Source organism: Clarias gariepinus, chromosome 25 (assembly GCF_024256425.1).
Source record: "Clarias gariepinus isolate MV-2021 ecotype Netherlands chromosome 25, CGAR_prim_01v2, whole genome shotgun sequence".
Classification (NCBI taxonomy): Eukaryota; Metazoa; Chordata; class Actinopteri; order Siluriformes; family Clariidae; genus Clarias; species Clarias gariepinus.
In genome coordinates, this window is record NC_071124.1 from 19,281,332 (window position 1) to 19,299,293 (window position 17,962).

The 17,962-nt window shown below is 40.2% G+C and overlaps 1 protein-coding gene across 1 annotated transcript in view; it reads right to left on the minus strand.

Moving 5' to 3' along the window:
• The window catches only part of LOC128513463 (protein unc-13 homolog A), a 50,583-nt gene that overhangs the window by 10,910 nt on the left and 21,711 nt on the right, over positions 1-17,962 (minus strand). The window contains exons 12-32 of the mRNA XM_053487211.1: positions 15,364-15,410; positions 13,764-13,842; positions 13,636-13,641; positions 12,742-12,816; positions 12,392-12,611; positions 11,562-11,789; positions 11,324-11,465; positions 9,933-10,102; positions 9,618-9,733; positions 8,071-8,234; positions 7,802-7,955; positions 7,487-7,555; positions 7,299-7,388; positions 5,766-5,900; positions 4,011-4,138; positions 2,925-3,010; positions 2,522-2,648; positions 1,721-1,817; positions 1,120-1,263; positions 915-992; positions 523-600 (exon numbers count right to left, since the gene is read on the minus strand). Coding sequence (XP_053343186.1) covers positions 523-600; positions 915-992; positions 1,120-1,263; positions 1,721-1,817; positions 2,522-2,648; positions 2,925-3,010; positions 4,011-4,138; positions 5,766-5,900; positions 7,299-7,388; positions 7,487-7,555; positions 7,802-7,955; positions 8,071-8,234; positions 9,618-9,733; positions 9,933-10,102; positions 11,324-11,465; positions 11,562-11,789; positions 12,392-12,611; positions 12,742-12,816; positions 13,636-13,641; positions 13,764-13,842; positions 15,364-15,410 — 2,433 coding nt within the window. The remainder of the gene's footprint in view (positions 1-522; positions 601-914; positions 993-1,119; positions 1,264-1,720; positions 1,818-2,521; positions 2,649-2,924; positions 3,011-4,010; positions 4,139-5,765; positions 5,901-7,298; positions 7,389-7,486; positions 7,556-7,801; positions 7,956-8,070; positions 8,235-9,617; positions 9,734-9,932; positions 10,103-11,323; positions 11,466-11,561; positions 11,790-12,391; positions 12,612-12,741; positions 12,817-13,635; positions 13,642-13,763; positions 13,843-15,363; positions 15,411-17,962) is intronic.

Genomic DNA, 17,962 nt, shown 5'->3' on the forward strand with positions numbered 1-17,962 from the left:
ATTTTAACCTGGTTAAATATATAAACATCACATTTGATGTGAGCACCTCAAGAAGCAGGTACAGGTCAACAACTTCAGATAAGAGAAATGAGGCTTTAGATTCTACAAACAAATTATACAAAGTAAATGGAAGATTGTCTGCCATGTAGCAGTTATTCTCAGTTCAGGAATATTACATGTGATCTTTAAGCATTGAAAAACCAATGACAAATATAATTGCAAAGCAACGATGATCGTGCCCAAGCACCTGCGCTATCGCCTCCCGGGCGCACCAGATGGACACATGCATTTAAAGAGGAAATGTGTCATACATATGTTGTATTTAAGAGTCAAATAAAGGCTATACAAGGTAAATGGAAGATTGTCTGCCATGTAGCAGTAATTCTCCGTTTAGAAATATTATAGGTGATATTTAAGAACTGAAAATTATATGAGACTTTGAAAAACACTATGCTAACTATATAAAGGCTAGTTGTGAAATTTAGGTGCTATTTGTATGCAGTATGAATGATGGAGACTCACATCTTTGCCTCCCATAGCCTCGAACATCTTCTCCAATTGCACCCGGAGCTGCTGGATGTTATTAATGATGATGCAAGGCTGATCAAAAGAAATAGAAGATTACAGTCATTGTAACACAAATGTAAAAAAAAAATCCACAAACTAAATCACCAGTGCTATAATGAAATAATTCAAACCTCTTAAACATAAATTTGAAGTCAATTAAAGTTTTATTCAGCTTCGTACTGTAAGTATGTGTGTGTGTCTAGTGGGACCAATTTGTCTCAGTCCCAGCAGGCGGCATTCATCTAATTATTTCATCCCCATTTGATTAAACATATGGATACGTGCACAAATATGAACACGAAGCACACATACACAAAAATACAAAAAATACAATAAAAAACACATACCACTTTCTCCTTACTGCAGTGGTTGGGAAAATCCTTGGCAATGATGTCAGCGTAAGACAAAAGTACAGTCCCAATAGTCTGCAAAATAAAGAAAAAAAAAAGAAACAATGATTAAGATTCATTAATTGGAAGCAAACTACGATTTATCAACTCTTTTTATGAGTTTAACAGCAGAACAATCACACTATTGTATTCTGTACAGCACCTTGGCGAATCTCTTCATATAGTTGCCAACAATCTGAGGGTCGGGACACTCCAGCTTCCTGATGATCTCAAAGCTTTGATTCAGCTGAGAGAAAACATCAACCACCGAGCAGGAGAACAGGGCATGCTCTGATGTCTGCTGGAACTGTGTGTGTATGTGTGTGTTAAAGAGAGAGAGAGAGAGAGAGAGAGAGAGAGAGACCATGAGAGTAGAACTACCTTATGAAGGAAAGGAAAGGTAATCATAAAGCTGATTGAATCTACGTTTAAAGGTCAGCAAAGCACAATATTTCTTCAACATTTCCTATAATACATAAGGAATAACATATAGCAGAGTTGTTAATTGATAAAGCCATTGAACAAGTCCCCCTGCTTCAGAGGTCTCGTATCACAGCTTAACCCAACTTCCCTAACAAGCAGGGATAAGCTGGGGAAAATTCCATATATACTGTAAGACAAATAAAGTCTTCTTTTTCTGTTTCTTTTTAACTTTCTATAATCAGATTAATGTAATCTGGTGGCATGAAAATTTTTTTTTTTATATTTTATATATATATATATAATCATAGAGAGCATAAGCATTTTGAAAAAGTGATATTTACCCCGTCCTTTGCATCCCTCACCAGAGCCCCATTCAGGAAGTCCTTGGAAACTTCCTCATTCTCATCCAACCAAAGGATAACAAATGGTTCGAACCATCTATTTAAGGCAACAGAAATTCAGATAGGCTCTGATTATTAATGCTGACTAAAACCAAATTAAAATCAGGTCATATAGAATGTAAGCAATCTTTAACTAAGCCAAAAAAGTTGGGCCAAAGTAGCTAGTGTATACTAACTTATCAGTGAGAAAACAATACATTAGATTACAAATCTTATATCACGAATGCATTGTGCTAAACAGCAGCTGATGCTACTGAGGAACATCGCTATAAGTGACCTGTCACATCATCAGGTATTAAGTCACATTTTAGGTGATTTGTGTTATGTTGTGTTATGTTTTCAGATTCCTGTTTCAATAAGCTTCATTTTGTACCAGGCTTATTGCTAAATCATGTTATATTTCTGAGATATGGCAACATGCTTCCTGCCTCACTCGGCCTCTACTAATGGTTGTTGCAGTTCACATTTGTGACCACTAGGTGCAATAATAAAACTATAGTACTGTACATGAGGCTTATTACACAAGAATGGCAACCTAGGCAATAAAATCTGACAAATCACAGTATTTTTTTTTAACAGTTGTTGGGAAAATAGGGACTTAATTTATGATTTATAAAAGATGATCTCCAGAAGAGATCTCTAACAGGACTCTAAGAACTGCTCAACTTCTCTCTATTCCACAAGGCACCCCATATCCACAGTGCATATAATTATATATATATAGGTTTTAATTGTACTCACGTAGGGTACTCGGGCACACAATCTTTGAAGCATGGCAGCTCTTTGCAGTACTCGTTGTAGAGCCACTTGACTTTGAAGTGAAGGTTCATGTAATCTGCGCTCTTACACAGCCGGTGCTTCTCGTGCTCTAAAGACACAGACAGCATCAGTCTACCAGGAGCTATGTGACAGACTGTACTTAAAGCAAGGACATGCTCAGGAAGAGAACACTGATAAAGTGAGCACAGATGGACAGTTGGCTCTGGTCTGCTTCATCAGTACGAATTTAGAGCTGCAATTAAAAAAAGTGCTGAAATGCTCTTTATTTTGGTTTTGGATCTATTTAAAGCCATTAAAGGCTGTTTTTTTTTTATCTTTTCTGCATGGGTGGACCATATACTGTAGAGGTGTATGTGATCCTCACCTTCCATGGCATACTTCATATCCTGAGCGAACATGTTCCACATGACCTCAGCGCTGATTTTTCCAACGTTCAGCTCCTGAGGAAACCTGAAGACAGAGTGCTTATGGGTAGTGCAGCTATTTGCAAAAATCTATCTATCAATCAGAGATGGGATTTCAGCAGCACAGTGGTATAATACCTTAAAACATCGGGTGTAAATGCTTATAAGTAGTTATTGTTACATAACCTACACATGAAACAGGTTATGAATTTCATATTAATATATGAAAATATATTATTAGGAACATGGTGGTTATCTGAATCTAGTATGCCCGATGTAATATAAATGAATTTAGGCATAGTATGTAGATTTTCATTATATCTAATAATGTCTAGCATAAGCTTCTCAAGTAAGACCTAATATTGTAGCGCATCGTAAAAAACCCTGCATTACAACATTATTATGAACAGTTAGTATTTACTATGCATGTCGACCTTATAAAGTCACATGGTCATTTTTATTTTCCCAATATACAATCCTGTGCAAAAATCTTGACCCCCCCCACCCCCCCTTATTTCTTCAAATTAAATTGAGTAGGTTAATTTGAAGAAATAGGAACAAATAGTTTACGGTGACGGGCTGTAAAGTGGCTAAAGAACCATCTAAAAACTTTAATGTTTCTGTAATGATTTTAGCAGCAATCTCATTTCCTCTCTCATCTGTTCCAAGCACTCAGTATTCAGCATCACCAGTATACTAAATCACCGGCCTGATCATCTGTCATCTTCTGCACCTGTTTCTCACTGGTTCATTTCTTAAGTTTGTTGTTTTTTCATGCGTGAATGATCCATAGGGCACAGTGTAGCTAAAGAGACAAAAACATTCTTCTGAAACCGCTCAGGTACAGGGACTATATATAAATTAATAGACAAAAACTTGGCAAAAATGAGAGACAAAAAAGTGCTTCAGGAAGCCTGAACATATATAAACACATAATAGACTTCATTACAATATTAATATTTTATGAGACATAAGTGTTTTAACAGGCTTTACGTGAAGTGAGAAACAATGTGTGAAAACACACACACACACAAATACACACTTACTGGTTGAGGCAGGGTGTGTAGGAGTTCTTGTCCTCCTCTATAATGGAAACTATAAGGGTGATGAGTTTGGACCAGAAGTCCAGGTTCTTGACGCTGGGGCCCTGCTCATCTGGAGGAACACTTTTAGACTGAGGACAGACAGAACACACACACATGCACATACAAATTACATTTATTACAGTTCCACTTATGCAATATTAAAAAAAAAAAAAAAACTAGAAAAACTTCTTGCTGTAGAGTATGAAGCAGACGAGAGAGAAAGAGCACAGAATAGAGAAAAGCGCAAAACATGGCTCGCTCTGTTCTCTAACAACCACGCCACCTCCGTCGTGATCAATATTTCATCTTAAAGAGGAACGTCCATTAGAGAGGTGATCACTGTTCACTGCCTCCTGCTCCTGAATAACAAGAGAGACGCCTGGGGCAGAATCACCGTGACATCTCAAGCATGAAGCTGGTGAAAAATTACTTTCTGTTCCGGCGAGGATGTGAGAAACAGAGACGATTCATAGAGAGACACTTTATTAAACACATACACTCTTACTTCAACATATAAACCAAAACAGTGTTGATGCATTTAATAATTACCGTCATGCAGTGTGTAAGTTGTGTGACTTTTTTTTAGTTGTCATGGTTTTCAAGACTATTGGTAAAAGTTATAAGGATATTGAAGCAATATCACATAAAAGAGAGTGCTGGACTGCTGGATATAGCCATGTTATCTCAGCCTAAGTGTCGAAGGCATCACAGCCGTGCTATATCCAGCAATAAAGCACAACCATGAGTGTGATATAACTTTTATATAACTGTTCTGTAAACACCATTTGTTATTAACAGATCATAATTTGTTTCTTTATTTAACCAGATTTATTTTTATTTTTCGCCAACACCGTCCTCCTGTGAGGACTAATGGACTAATGGAGCTGGCGACCGACAGTTGGCGACCAATGTACTGCATGTGTGTAACCAAAAGATGTGGAGAATAAAACATGAAGGTGATGGAAAGTTCTGTAAACTGTTTATATTTCCACTTATTCCGGGTTTGAATCCTAAATAGCATTAATTAAAAAAGCTAGTGTGTGCTAGGGTGTACAATCCATTGTCACACACTCTAAGTCGGGCCCTTGATCAGGGGTTGGAGAGCGATTTGGAGTTCAGCCTTGTCTTAGGAGCTAGTTAGCTTTGTAGCTGCGAATAAAAGAACACTGATAGTTCAGATACGATTAAGAAACAATTATTATAGAATCAAAGTGTCTTTTTAAGATGACATAACATTATCAGATGTGTTTTCTTGCTAAAATTGCTTCCGTAACCGGTTTGAAATTAAAAAAAAATTCAAGCAGTTGCTCTCTCCTCAGTACTGCGGACCGTACAGATGCGTACTTTCACCCATGGTTTGACTGACAATTAATTGTAATTAACGACTGAAGACCACCTGGGATACATAATGATACATATAGTGAAATGTCCCAGTGCTGTTATGCTCAATTATCATCACTCATGAAATGCATCTCATCCAACCATGTTGCTCTTGAATAATGAATCTTATACTTTCTCTTAAACCTTACTTAATATCATGGGCATTTTTTTTTACCCAGAAATAAAGCTATTGTTACTAGAAAGTCACCAATTGTTCTTCATATCCTGCCTACAAGACCAGTTGGGAAGTTTTAGCTTTATGTTCCGGGGGGCTGAACTTGATATAATAAAGGACTATGCAAGCACACACCCACACACACACACATACATACTAACCGCGTCTGTCTGATATTCCCGACTGTACAGCTCATGGCAGTTGTTGAAGATGTACTCATATGTAGAGTTCAGGCAGGCTTTCACACAGTCCTTAACCACCTGACTGGCCCGAGGAGGACTTTGCAGCTCCTGGACCTACACACACACATACAGTACATACGCACATCATTTACACAAACACGTACAAACAATTGCATCAATGAATCTCTTTGGCAGTATAAGCTAGAATCCCATTTGGTGTGTCAGCAGGGGTGTAAGTGTTTCTACAGAGCTGTAAAATGTAGGGTTCCAATCCAACAGCAGGAGGTTTAACAGGACAATAAGGTTAGTCATCAGAGCCTGTGTTTCCTCAACAAATGACTGATGACGCTTGTTTGACACCTTCATCTGGCCCACATACAGGCGCCAAGAATCTCTGCCAGGACTCAACCAACATGAGGCCGTGTGTCAGGTAGGCTGTGATGTCCATTATTATTATTATCATCAGTATTTTAATCCACCCTATACTTAACTCATTGTCCGTGGTTGTTATAGGAAATCAATTAATGATAGGGAGTCATGTTACAAGGAGTGTTCAAATCAAACTGGGACTTTGAAATGTGCAGAGTAACAGAATAACAGTTACGAAAGTAGAAAAAACTCCATTTATTTTTCTATATAATTCCCATCTACACTAATGCACTTATCCCAGTGTTTCACTAGTGCTTGGATACCGTCAAGGTAGAAAGTTCTCTAAGTGCACCAGGGACATGATCGGGCTGCATGCCTGCTTCACGTCTGAAAAGCTGGCCTCCCAGGAACTCCTTGGAAATGACAAAGTGGTGTTGGTGAATGTGTTGGTTGTGTGTACAGTTCCCACAGACAGGTGCATCTCTTGCGACAAATTAGTTGGCAATTTTACATTCAACTCGCTAAAAGTTTACAGAAACGACTCCAGTGAGTTCCAAGCCACCTTGGCCGAGATCATCCTTCACAGACGTCCAGACTTCTTTAAAACTTTTTAAGCTATTTAAATGTTTTATTCTGGTTAAGAGTATCGTAAATTTTTACAAAAACCTGGAGAAATTATTTCAGTCCCTGTTTGACTTTAACACCCCCTTATACTACATCCATGACTATTTTTATTTATTAAACAACAACCTTACTTTAAATCCATTAACAGCTAATTAATAAGTTCTTTCCTGTTATCGCTGACATCATAGTAGCTGTGAACTATTCTTTCGCTCTCTATTCAAGTCAATAAAACAAATGCAGCTTGTTAGAAACCATTAAGCACAAAGACCTCAGAGCCTCTTGCCAAAAATGCTAAATAAGCATATCAGCAACTAAAGGTTTTTCTTCGTTAAACAGCAATGCATCTCCAGGAGAGACCCGTTACTATAGAAACAGCAACACATTCAGTAGAGCGACTTTATATAAAACTGTGGAATGGCTCAGAGCCAAAACAACAGTTAAAAGTGCTTTTGGCCAATCAGAATCAGGAACTCAGCAGCACTGTGGTATAGAGAAATCTCCATCCTGAAGCCTACAAACCTTCATCCTGAAGAATGTGATGCTAGTGAGTAGATCCACAGTTGACTTCAGGTCCTGCAGCCGCTCGGGACTGCTAGCTGGGAAGTTATTCTGCAAGATATGCAAGACATTGTGATGAAGTGTGTATCACAAACCTGGCTCCTGAAAGTTGATGAGTGTGTAAACGGGCGTGTATTGTGCATCCATACCCTGTACATAGAAAGGTCGATTCTTAGAGAGTTATGGAGTTGGTCCAGTAGTTTTACAAACCTTTCTTTCTGCAGAACACACAAAGAGACAAAAACAATCACCCTGTCCATCAAAGCAACACTGAGCAATCAATGGCATCTGAGAACTCATGTGTATGATAGTGCTTTGCTCCAAGAGCGGAAGCTTGGAAAGTTATAGGCTCCTAACTCTTGTTACCCAGTTTGGAGCAGCTGTATGATGGGGAATGCTGGGTGTTACAAGACCATATTGGAAAAAATGGGATTAAAAAGTTTAGAAGCCCAAGGTGAACGAACCCCGAAGTTGGAAGCAGCGAAGCGGTCTGAGGCAGAGACGTTGTTGGATGACTGGGTGGTGTGGGCGTAGTAAGCATTGATGTTGGCCAGCAGGGTGCTCATCACAGCTGGCACACCAGGACACATGTACTTAGATGACAAACATGCAAAGTGCCTGGAAACAGCACACACACACACGTTGCATACTAGTAATAAGTATATGCAAGTGGTTGCATTAAAAAAGTTCATTAATCTTGCTTTGTCTCTATTTTTCTCTCTACTCTGCTTACGTCATGGCTTGGTAGATGGACTCCACTCCGTATCTCATGGCGAACTCGTCCACGATCTCCTGAGCCGTCTCCTCAAAATATACTTTCCACGCGTCATCTCCTTTAGCGTCAGGGATCTTTACCACGCCGCCGTTCTGTTCTTCAGTGGTGTAGTGGAATAGGTGCTGCAGACACAAACGCTGCCAATAAGACACTGGAGAAACGCGTCGATCAATAGAGAGACTTTCAGCGAAACTAATTCAGTGGTTTAGATTTAACCGCACAAAAAAAATGTGTAGAAGTGGTTACGACATTAACGGCTTTTTGTAGTTTTTATTAGACTTCTCAGAGTTGGCAAACTTCTACTTTATTATTGTGACCACTGACTGACTCAGTACTCAGGACATCACATAATCAGAGGATTGGTGGTTTGAGCCCCGCCACCTCCGTAATGCCACTGTTGGGCCCTTGAGGAAGGGCATATGGTTAACGGCCTTGCTCAAAGTCCCAACAGTGCCAGGGCATCTCTAGTGCCAGTCGCAAGCCTAGATTGAATGATGTATTGACCCTTAAGAAAGGGAAAAAGCCCAAGGGGCAAAGAGAATATTGATTTTATTTATATTGATATACACAAAAGCTTAAAAGTTTGGGATTACTTAGATATTTTTTATTGTTTCCAAGAAAACACACCTAAAATTAGTCTAAATGGAAAATTAAGCAAAAGAACAAGACATGCTGACATTGCTAGAGTTCAAAATATTGACTTTGATTGTCTTGATGGAGTCTTCCTCCGTACCATACGGTCAAGCTGCTTCCACAACAGCTCAATAGGGTTCGATTCCGGAGACAGTGCTGGCTGCTCCATTACAGTCAAAATCCCAAAGAACTTTAATTGTTTGTGAGATGGATAAAATTGTTTGTGAATTGCCTGAAAATGGGTTTTTCTTTGGAAAACAAAAAAATGTGCAAGTGATCCCAAACTTTTGAGCGGTAGTGTATATTGATATATAACTCTGCCCTGATCATACATATATTAAATTTGAACTTTTGTGCAAAATGTTTAAAACATTTAATAATTTTTATATATTCAGATGGATCCTCAATGTGTATATTAGGGAAAAACAAACAAACATTTATTTAAACAATTCAATTAGATTTCCTGTCTACTGTGACCTCATATAAGAGAGCTCAGGGAGGAGCATTAACACACATTGGAAAGGTCTGAGACCTGAGTTTTACTAAAAGACTAATCCTACATAAGGGGACCTTTTAAAAAACTTACCAAAAAAAAAAAAACCTGTTTTCAAGATCCCCAAAGCTCTAATGTCAGAGGTTCCTCATCTACCGTTTCCTTTTCGTGTGCATAACACCAGTGGGGTTAATTAGCGCAAAAAAAAAAAAAAAATGATACAGCAGCCTTGACACTGAACCCCACTAACTTCCAGTTACTCTCAGTTTCTGTTTAATTTCAGTATTGAGCTATCAAGGGAAAAATCACATTAAAATACATTCATCCATCCTCAGTAAGCTGATCCTTGTCAGTATAGGGTATAGTACAGTAAGCTGACCTCGTGTAGGCAGGTGTACTGGACATGGTACGGAGCCACTGTCTCCTCTCCTTTGATTTCCACACTGATGTGCATGCGGATGGCTCCAGACACGGCAGATTTATCTGTGCGCTTGTCTGTACGAGCAGGGAGAGAAGCAACGAGAGAGGAAAAGAGAGAAAGAGGGAAAATGACAGGTCGTAAATTAACTCAACCTCTCTCTATTCTTAGATTCTTCTCATTTCCGCCTTAATTAGTTTTCTTCAGTATGATTAAACTCTCTCCCTCTCTCTCTAGTCTTTCTCTCTCTCTCAGACACACACACACACAGCTCACCTAAATTGTACCACACATCCATTTCTCCGCTGAGAGTCCGGACCTCGATGATGGTCTGGCCCAAGAAATCATCAGACTCTCTCTTGAACCTCTGCTTCACACGAGATTTAATGTCATCGTCTTCGTCCCACACTCGCACCTTTATTCGGTCGGAGGAGTTGTGGCACTCACTAGTAACATGAACACAAACTCGGAGTTTGTATATGACCAGTACAGTATATTTACGACGGGCGTTCAAGTCAAATCAGGGCCTGGATGAAATTTCTTGTGAATGAAGGCATAAAACCAATTGACATTTACAGAAGACTTTAAGCACAGTACGGTGATGTATACTGTCAAATATTTTCCCTGACAGCTGCAGTAAAACATTTGAACAGTGCAAACGGTTTAAAGAAAGCCGTACATCCGTGAAAGACAATTCCGGCTGAGGTGGCTCAGAGCCCAGTACAGACGTTACTGTACTCACTCAGAGAGTGGAACACCTGATCCTTGAAAATCGACAGATAATGAGAACTGTACACACAATTAACACCACATGCACATTACAGGAACTTAGCTGGGAGTTATTGCCACAAGCCATTTCCATATGTTTGGGCCATTAAAGGAGTTCCTGGGAGGCCAGCGTTTCAGACATAACGCAGGCAGTTTGATCATGGCTCTGGCGTACTGAGAAAACTTCGACGGTATCCAAGCACTAGTGAAATGCTGGGATAACTGCATTAGTGTAACAGGGGATTATACAGAGAAATAAAGGGAGTTTTACTCTCATAACGGTGTTCCCTTATTGCAGCATAATCAAAAGTCCCGGTTTGACTTGAATGCCATTTTTTATTCATATATTTTTTATTTTATACCACAGCACTATTGAATACTTGACTCTGATTGGTCGGAAATTGTTTGAATAATCTTTTGTTACAGCGGCTCAGACAGTCTGGCTGCAAGGCAAATCACAAGTGCTACAGTATATTAAATACGTTTCTGCACATTTTAATACTTCATCATTTTCAGTTAAAAAAACAACAAGCTGAATAAAAGGAAATGAGTCTTGACAATAACTTGGCATATACAGTGGCATATACAGTACACATGAGTAAATGTAAGTATACATAGAAAAAAATAGGGTGTGTTATTCTTTTAGTAAATAAAAGAAATATATTACTGGCAAATTGCTGTGATACAACAAGAAAAAACAAAAACAAAACATTTAACAGCACATGCCGTTTTACAGATATAATCTTTACGTCAGACTGTAACCCCATTCTTTGTTTTTTTCTTATCCTATTTATTATTTGACTCCTTGAGTAGAATTTTCTCCGATGTTCACTAAATAATGAACATTGCTTTGATAACACACAGTGCTTGGCAGGCTAGGAGTGAAAAACATGGCTTACAAGTGGAAACTCTCATCCCAGACAGGATTGAGGTTGCCATAGATGGTCTTGGTCCTTTTCTTGGTCTTTCCCACCTGAACTGTGACGTAAGGATCACTGGAGCCGGTCTTATCCTTGGCCTGCAGTCCTTGAGCACAGACCACTGTGACAGAAGCAAACACACGTTTCAGTACAGAATTACTTTATGCATTTCATTTGCTAAAACGCTGTAACATTCAGACAGGCTTCGAGCTCTGACCTGTGATGCTGATCTTGGCAGACCATTTGGACGTCCCATCCAGAACGCTCTGCTTGATCTGCTTCATATGCGTGCAGTGGGTCGCCTTCACCACGCCAAAAACATCCTGGATGAGCTCGAAGATCTCGGGTTTGTTGCGCTCCCGGATCTTCATGCGGTCCTTTAGGACCATGATGATGTTCTGAGTACGGTCCTCTGCGCCGTGCTTAGAGCTCTTCTCAGCAGCCCCTAAGAAACACGCACCAGAGCCAAGAGTGTAAAACATTTGATCCAAGCTTGTTGATAGCTGATTAACTAGTATATTAGTGGAGAGACAATGAGCTCTTCCAAGAGTCATGTTGTTTTTATCTGTTGTTGAGATGATTGATGTTTTAAAGATTGTTCAGTTGTTCTCAAAATTTGCTTTACTATTACCTTCCACTCTTTTGGGGTCAAATGACTTACATATACTATATATCACATAATAAATTGATTGATGTTGTTGAATGATGTGGCTCTAGCACTGTCGCCTTGCACCTCCAGGATCCGGGTTGGATTCCCGTCTCTCTGTGCATGGAGTTTGCATGTCCTCCTCATGCTTGGTGGGTTTCCTCCAGGTACCCAGGTTTCCTCCAACAGTCCAAAGACATGCAGATTAGGTTAATTGGTGTTCACACTCCCAAATTGCCTGTAGTGTGTGAATGAGTGCGTGAGTGAATGTATGTGTGTGTGTGGGGATAGGCTCTAGGCCCCCCGCGACCCGGAATATAGGATTAAGCGGTATAGACAGATGAGTGAGTAAGTGAGTGATGTGGCTCTTAAAAGAATCCCAGCATATCTTGCTCACTCACTCTGCAGGCAGTCAGCATTGAGCAAGTCCTGGCACTTCTCGTGGCATTTGACCCCACACTCGCTGCAGCGCATGCCCTGTCTGGCGATACCCCACAGCAGCCCCTCACACTCGTAACAGTAGGTAGGTGTAGTGGCTGTCCACACTTCGAAGTTGTGGGGGGTTGTGCAGGAGATGGGGTAGATCAGAGCCTGCAGGGTCTTCTTATACACGTGACTTTTCTGTAGTAGGAAACAGATTGAGATGCTTCAAAACCTAGATTAGTGGGTGCAAAAAAATAATCTGCTCTTTCCTAGATTTTAAGACTTTTTATTTGACCATAACATATGGCCATACACACAGAGTACTCACTAGTTCCTCATTGTTGAGTGTGCTACATGCCATAGCAGACGTGATTCCGGCTTTACGAGAGTTCTGAACCAAAGACTGCATTCGGAGACACATAGAAAGAAAATCTGAATCATTTCATCACTTTCTGAAAAAACAAAGGTTAGATATTATACTGAAAACAGTACATCCACTACAGGCCAAAGGTTTTGGGAACAACTCTTAATTTAATTTGTTAAAGTAGCTGCTGTAAATTAACAGTGGGCGGAGCTTATTTATGGGCCAGATATTTTAAAGGCAAGGCAATATTGAAATACATGATTACTAAAATATCTTTAATTATTGCAAAAAAATTTTAATGCGGTGGTTAGGTCAAACTGGGACTTGTGATGAAACTTCTCGAGCCAATCGCATAAAGGAGAGGTGGATTAGAGCGCAGTTCAGTTGTTCTTGTTAACATTCAGTGAGTGGAACGCCTCATTTTTGAAAATTAAAAGATTTGTCGATTTTCAGATTTGCTGCCAACTTGTGAAAGAAATCCATCTGTCTGTGAAAACTGTATGCACAATCATTCACTAACACCACTTGCACATTACAGGAATATATCTGGTAGTTATTGCAACATTCCACATCCAGTCCTGACCTTGCTCCAAGGCACATGTTTGGACCATTAAAAGAGTTCCTGGTAGGCCAGGCAGTCTGCTCTAAGAAAACTTTCTTCCTTGATGATATCCAAGCACTGGTGAAACACTAAGATAAGTGCATTAGTGTAGCAGGGGATGATATAGAGAAATAAAGAGGGTCTGGACTTTCATGACTGTGTTCTGTTACTCTGCACAAGTCCCCGTTTGATGCCACCTTTAATTTCCTTGCTGCTTGCCAGGAGTGTATCATATACTTAAGGCTTTAAAAACTTACCATAGCCTGTGAGAAGGCAGAGACAGCAAAGGACAGAAAGGAAAAAAGATTATAAATAAACATGTGCACAAAGATATGTGATGTATTGTGCGCACAAAAAGATTTCATTACTTGGGCCTGTTACTCACCAGATCCCGGACTAATGGGATGGCTTTCCTCTTGCGTAGGTCAGGCATGCTGTCTATGCTGTACAAAGCTCCTCCCATTCTGCATGAACAAGGGAAACAAAAAACCCTTAGCGTTCCTTTTTTTTCTTCTTTTTTTTCAATATACCTGAAATGAGATTCTGTTCGCAAGCAGGGATATACTTGAAAGCAATGTTTACAATGATGACCCGGAGTGATTGATAGGTCTCCTGACTAATAATATCTAAACTCTAAACACACAGTTTGCTGAGTCAGAGCCTAGTGCATCTTGACAGGCCTACACTTTTCTACCTTAATGCCTAACAGCAGAACAATAAAGCCCTAAGAGACGACTGGAGGGAAGTTTGGAAATTATCTCCCTGCTGGCACAGAGAATGTCTTTAGATTATCTGCACTTAGATTAAAACAATAAACTATGTCTAAGTGTGTGTGTGTGTGTGTGTGTGTGTACAAGAAATCTAAAACCTGAACAAATGGGTGAGTGTGTACTGTAATTCTCAACCTATAAATAATAATAAGAGATTCCCAGCAAGACGCAAAGTGCTTCTGACTTAACATGGTACTCCAATCCCAATAATATCTACAACTTATGAGCTCCTGAGTGGTGTGACAGAAAAGAGTTCACCCTCTTGTTGGCTGATAATGAGTTCAAATCCTGATGATGATGCAGCCATCCACCGTCAGGAACCAAGGAGCAAGACTGGCTGTGCTCTCTGGGTATGAGGGATGTCATATTCTGTTTTCCCAATCACAATGACACTGGGTTATCAGTTCTCAACCCTGGTCCCATAAGAACCCTGCATATTTTAGCACTTACCCTGCTGTAATAAACCCACTTTAATTCAGAAATTAAAGTGGATGTTAATTAGCTGGGTTGTTAAAAGCACTAAAATGCTTAAGGCCAGGTTTGAAATTCACTGAACTAGCTAATTCGTGCGTGTGTGAGCTCACTGGTGAGCCATAACATTTCAATGGAAAACATTAAGCCCTGTATTGTGTAGGTCCTTGTGCCTCTGGGGCAGATCTGGTCCCTTGGAGCATGGCTCTGCAGGGCCTCTGGAGATGTGCTGTGGTTTCTAGGACCAGGATGTTTGCGGCAGATCCTTTGGGTGTTGAGTTGCCAGGTGGGGCCTTGAAGGAGTCTGGAGACTGGATTGGTGGCCATTGGCTCTTTGCTTGTTTGGCTCAACGTGTGAGATGCAATGAGTGTTCTCAGGCATTTCTCTGATGGGCAGCATTGACTTTTCTCCTGCTATTTGTGTCGCATTGGCTTTTCCGTGGGAACGTTTCAGGCAGGATGGCCTTTGGTACTTGTGGACTGTGGTGACACACCTTGAGTGCCCATGATCCTGTCACCAGTTTACTGGTTTATAACTGATACAAAATTTTAAATGTTAAATGTTATGGCTGATCAGTGTATATGCAAACCAGAGCTTCTAGCTTGTTCCTCTGAGTGGGTTAAGCTGTCCTGACCTCATGTAAAAGTTTTTAGTTCTAGTTTAATTAAATTTAGTCCATTTTATTCTGCTGATTTCAAAACAGAATATTAAGTAAATTCTTGACTTTGACCAGCATGACTTACCCGCCCTTTCCAAACCAAAGAGACTGGGAATCTGTCTCCCCCCGTTCCTGAGAAGATATGAGTAAGAGAAAGCGAGAGAGAGAGAGAGAGAGAGAGAGAGAGAGAAATAACAAGAGCATTCATGCTGACATGGTTTGGAGAGCACTTTACAATCCCTCATTAGGCTTGACCCAAAAACTAAAATCAACATATTTACAGCACATTAGTGAGTACACAGTTTTGTGCCCAAACCACAACAATCACCAAGATTCATGCGTTCAAAAAGCGTCAAAGAGCTGTAATTTACATGATCATCCTAATAAGCACCTGATTTTAACAGCATGAAAGAAATAATTAGTATACCATTAGTATACCATCATCTGATGTTTGTCGCAAATTGATAAAATTACAGTCTGAAAAACAGGTTCTCAGGAAAGGCTGTATTCTCAGACCTTTACACAAATTACACACAGAAATCAATTAGCAATTATGGAAACAGCAATTAGGATTCTGAGGCAGGTTTGACTATAATTTTCCCCATGACACTGCTTCATTAGTGTAAAATATAACGATAGGTAGTAGATTGAAGGGTTGCTCACTTTGAAATTTCTTGGCAGAGAGTAATATCGCAGATGATTTACACCTACCTTACTTTCTTCAATCTAAAATCCAGCAACCTCTCTTTTAAGTGATTCATTAACGGCAGTGGAAGCTGAGCAACACACTCAGGGTTAAATGTATGATCATGTATTTGCCATCAGCATTAAGAACAAACTAATTCATGTTTCCATAAGCTCTTGTCTTGTTGTACTGTATGCACATAAATGTTCATACAGGACCTTTACAAAACCACCACGCAACTATTAAACCAACAGAGCAAACCCACCTGACTCTTGTCCAAGCATGGCCCATCTGAATGAACATGCAAAACACCAAAGCAATGAAAAGAGACTGGAGAGAAAACAAAATGGTGGGATACAGACAAAAACGAGAAAACAGCCAAAATGAAACAGACAAAACAAAAGAAGCAAGGTGACAAAATTGCGTGGAAGCAGTTATCCGCAGTGGTTATAACATAAGCAAGACAAAGCCTTTTTAGCATTAGTAGATTTAGCAAATGCGTCTATACAAAAGGGAAAATCATCAAGTAAATCTAAGTGCACCAAGCCAAAATGTTATACAGTGCTGTGCAAAAGTATTTCCTGACTGTTTAATTTTTTGCATGTTTGTCATTTACTTAAATGATTAAGATCATTAAACCAATTTTACTATTATGTAACTTTAACTGGTTCGACCCTTTTTTGCACGGGCGGTGCGTTACGGGAAAATGGATAATTTATTTGGGCTAAAATTGAGAAGGAAAGAGTTAAAGGAGGGAGGATGGAAAGAAAGGGTAGGAAAGAAGGTGCACTTGCAGGTCTGGTGGGCAGTGCCCCGCTGGCATGCGGGCACAGGCTGGTGAGCAGTGACAGCGGACAGAGCGGCAGCGTGGGGCTGCGTGGACAGCAGCTCCTGCCTCCGTCCGGTCACGCTGACTCTTCTTGCTTAAGTTTTGGGACCGACCCCTCCCAGCTCTCTCTCTCTCCTCTCTGACGTCCGGCGGCTGGACGGCTTTCCCCGGCAGGGAGGAAATGGCCGTGACGTAAGCCCCCTTGTGGCCGTTTCCTCTTTGGCGGCAGGGTCGCCATAATCCGGCTCAACTTACGCGAGAACCTTGAAGAGCCGCAGGAGCGCCCTGGGGCGCGTTCCATTGCCCCACTTCCATGATGCTCTTCCGTGGTGTTGCGCGCGCGTCGCACTCACACCGTGTAGCAAAGTCCAGTAGCCCAACAGACACTCTCCGCTGTGTTTTATAGCGTGGGGAGAAGCCCGAGATCATTAACGGCGATAGCTCACTAGCCTTGCCTATTTCCGCGGCCCCGCTCCTTCGCATACCTGAAGATAGGGGAGGCCCCTAAATTTTTTTGGAAAGCCAAATAAATTTTCACTTGCCACACCAAGGCCTTATTACTGCCAGACTTGTTGAATCAATAAATCACTTAAATAGAACCTGTCTGACAAAGTCAAGCACACTCTCAAGATCTTAAAAAACAACACATGAGAAATGAAATAATTGACATGTATGAGTCTAGAAAGGAGTACAAAGCCATTTTTAAGGCACAGTCACAGTGAGAGCTATTATTCACCAATTGGAAAACCTGGAACGGTGGTAACCCTTTCCAGGAGTGGTCAACCTACCAAAATGACTCCAAGAGCACAACAATTTATCCAGGAGCTCATAAAAGAAACCCAGAACAGCATCTAAAGAACTGCAAGTCTTACTTGCCTCAGCCAAGGTCAGTGTTTATGATTCATCATTAAGGGTGGCACAACCAGTTACTAAGTTTAGGGGCTATTACTTTCTTACATAGAGCCAGGCAGGTTTGGACAGCTTTTTTCCCTTAATAAATGAACTCATCATTTTAACAGTTGATTTATGTATTTACTTAAATTATCGTTATGCAATATTGAAATTTGTTTGATGATCTCAATCATTTACATGTGACAAATATGCAATACCAAAAACATTTTTTTAAAACCAGGTAGGGGGCAAATACTTTTTCACAGCACTGTAGTAAAA